The sequence below is a fragment of the Ovis aries genome, chromosome 15 (assembly GCF_016772045.2).
Source record: "Ovis aries strain OAR_USU_Benz2616 breed Rambouillet chromosome 15, ARS-UI_Ramb_v3.0, whole genome shotgun sequence".
Taxonomy (NCBI): Eukaryota; Metazoa; Chordata; class Mammalia; order Artiodactyla; family Bovidae; genus Ovis; species Ovis aries.
This window is the reverse complement of record NC_056068.1, coordinates 78,619,801-78,621,223: the sequence shown is the minus strand read 5'-3', so window position 1 is coordinate 78,621,223 and position 1,423 is coordinate 78,619,801. Positions and strand designations below refer to the sequence as shown.

Here is a 1,423-nt window from a genome sequence, read left to right as displayed (position 1 = left end):
TTTTTTTTCTTCACATTAAGAACAGTATTTGAATGTATCCTGAAGCTAAAACTCTAATGTTTTCTTGCTTCAATCCTTGGAATCTTCTATGAGACAAGCAAATAGCCAATGCTTGAAGAGACTCAATATTTCTAGTTAAAATTTTTCCTGATTTTATAGCTAAAACAACCAGAGCACAGCAGTCAGTAACTCAAGTCATATTGCTAGAGATTCCGAGTAGTCTTGATCATGCTGCATGACCATTCTCAATTTATTTGTTGACAGTTACCAAGATAAACAAACCCATGGCTGATGCTAATTTTACACTGGTGACCGAGTTTATCCTTTTGGGACTGACAGATCATGCTGAACTGAAAGTGGTCCTCTTCCTGGTGTTCCTGCTCATCTATACCATTTCCTTGGTGGGGAATCTAGGAATGTTCCTTCTAATCCAAATAACTCCCAAACTCCAAACGCCCATGTATCATTTCCTCAGCTGCCTGTCACTCACTGATGCCTGCTATTCGTCAGTCTTTGCACCGAGAATGCTGCTGAACTTCTTTGTTGAACGGGAGACAATCTCGTTCTCTGCATGCATTGTGCAGTACTTTTCATTCGCGTCTCTCATTACCGCTGAGGCCTTCTTGCTGGCAGCAATGGCTTATGACCGCTACATGGCCATTGTGAACCCCTTACTTTATACCGCGGCTATGACAAGAGTAGTTTGTGTTGTTCTGGTCGTTGCATCGTGTGTAGGAGGCGTAATCAACTCGTTGACTCACACAATTGGCTTGCTGAAGTTGTCTTTCTGCGGGCCGAATGTCATCAGGCACTTCTTCTGTGACCTTCCCCCGCTGTTGAAGCTGTCCTGTTCTGATGCATCCATGAATGAGCTGCTGCTTTTAATCTTCTCCGGTGTTATTGCTGTGATCACTTTCATGACTGTGGTGGTCTCCTACATCTTCATTGTTGCTGCTATCCTGAGGATCCGCTCTGCAGCAGGCAGACACAAAGCCTTCTCCACGTGTGTATCACATCTCACAGTTGTGACTCTACTCTATGGCTCTGTAAGCTTTAGCTACATTCAACCAAGCTCCCAGTATTCCTTAGAACAGGAAAAGGTGGTATCTGTGTTTTATACCCTGGTTGTTCCTATGTTAAACCCATTAATTTATAGCTTAAGAAACAAGGAAGTGAAGGATGCTGTGAAAAGGGCTAAAGAAATGAAGCATATTCCTTGTTAATGTCATACCATATGCGCCAAATTGTTTGTAGACAAACGAGTCCTTTGGATAACGCTATTTATATGCATTTATTAAAATTATGAACTGTTTTGCAATGGAAGGAAAAGGCTTGGAAGAATAGCATGTCATAGTACATATGGCTGCTTACTGTGTAAACTAAGCTAATAAGCCATATTAGGTTCCAGTTTAGCTATCTCTGG

The 1,423-nt window shown here is 41.8% G+C and overlaps 1 protein-coding gene across 1 annotated transcript; it reads left to right on the top strand.

Annotated features, from left to right (window-relative positions):
- The first annotated feature begins 281 nt into the window (after nt 1-281).
- Nucleotides 282-1,223, top strand: LOC114118325 (olfactory receptor 5J3-like). The gene has a single exon (XM_027979073.1). It carries the CDS (start codon nt 285-287, stop codon nt 1,221-1,223), a length of 939 nt encoding a protein of 312 aa, XP_027834874.1. The 5' UTR covers nt 282-284.
- Nucleotides 1,224-1,423: the final 200 nt, after the last annotated feature.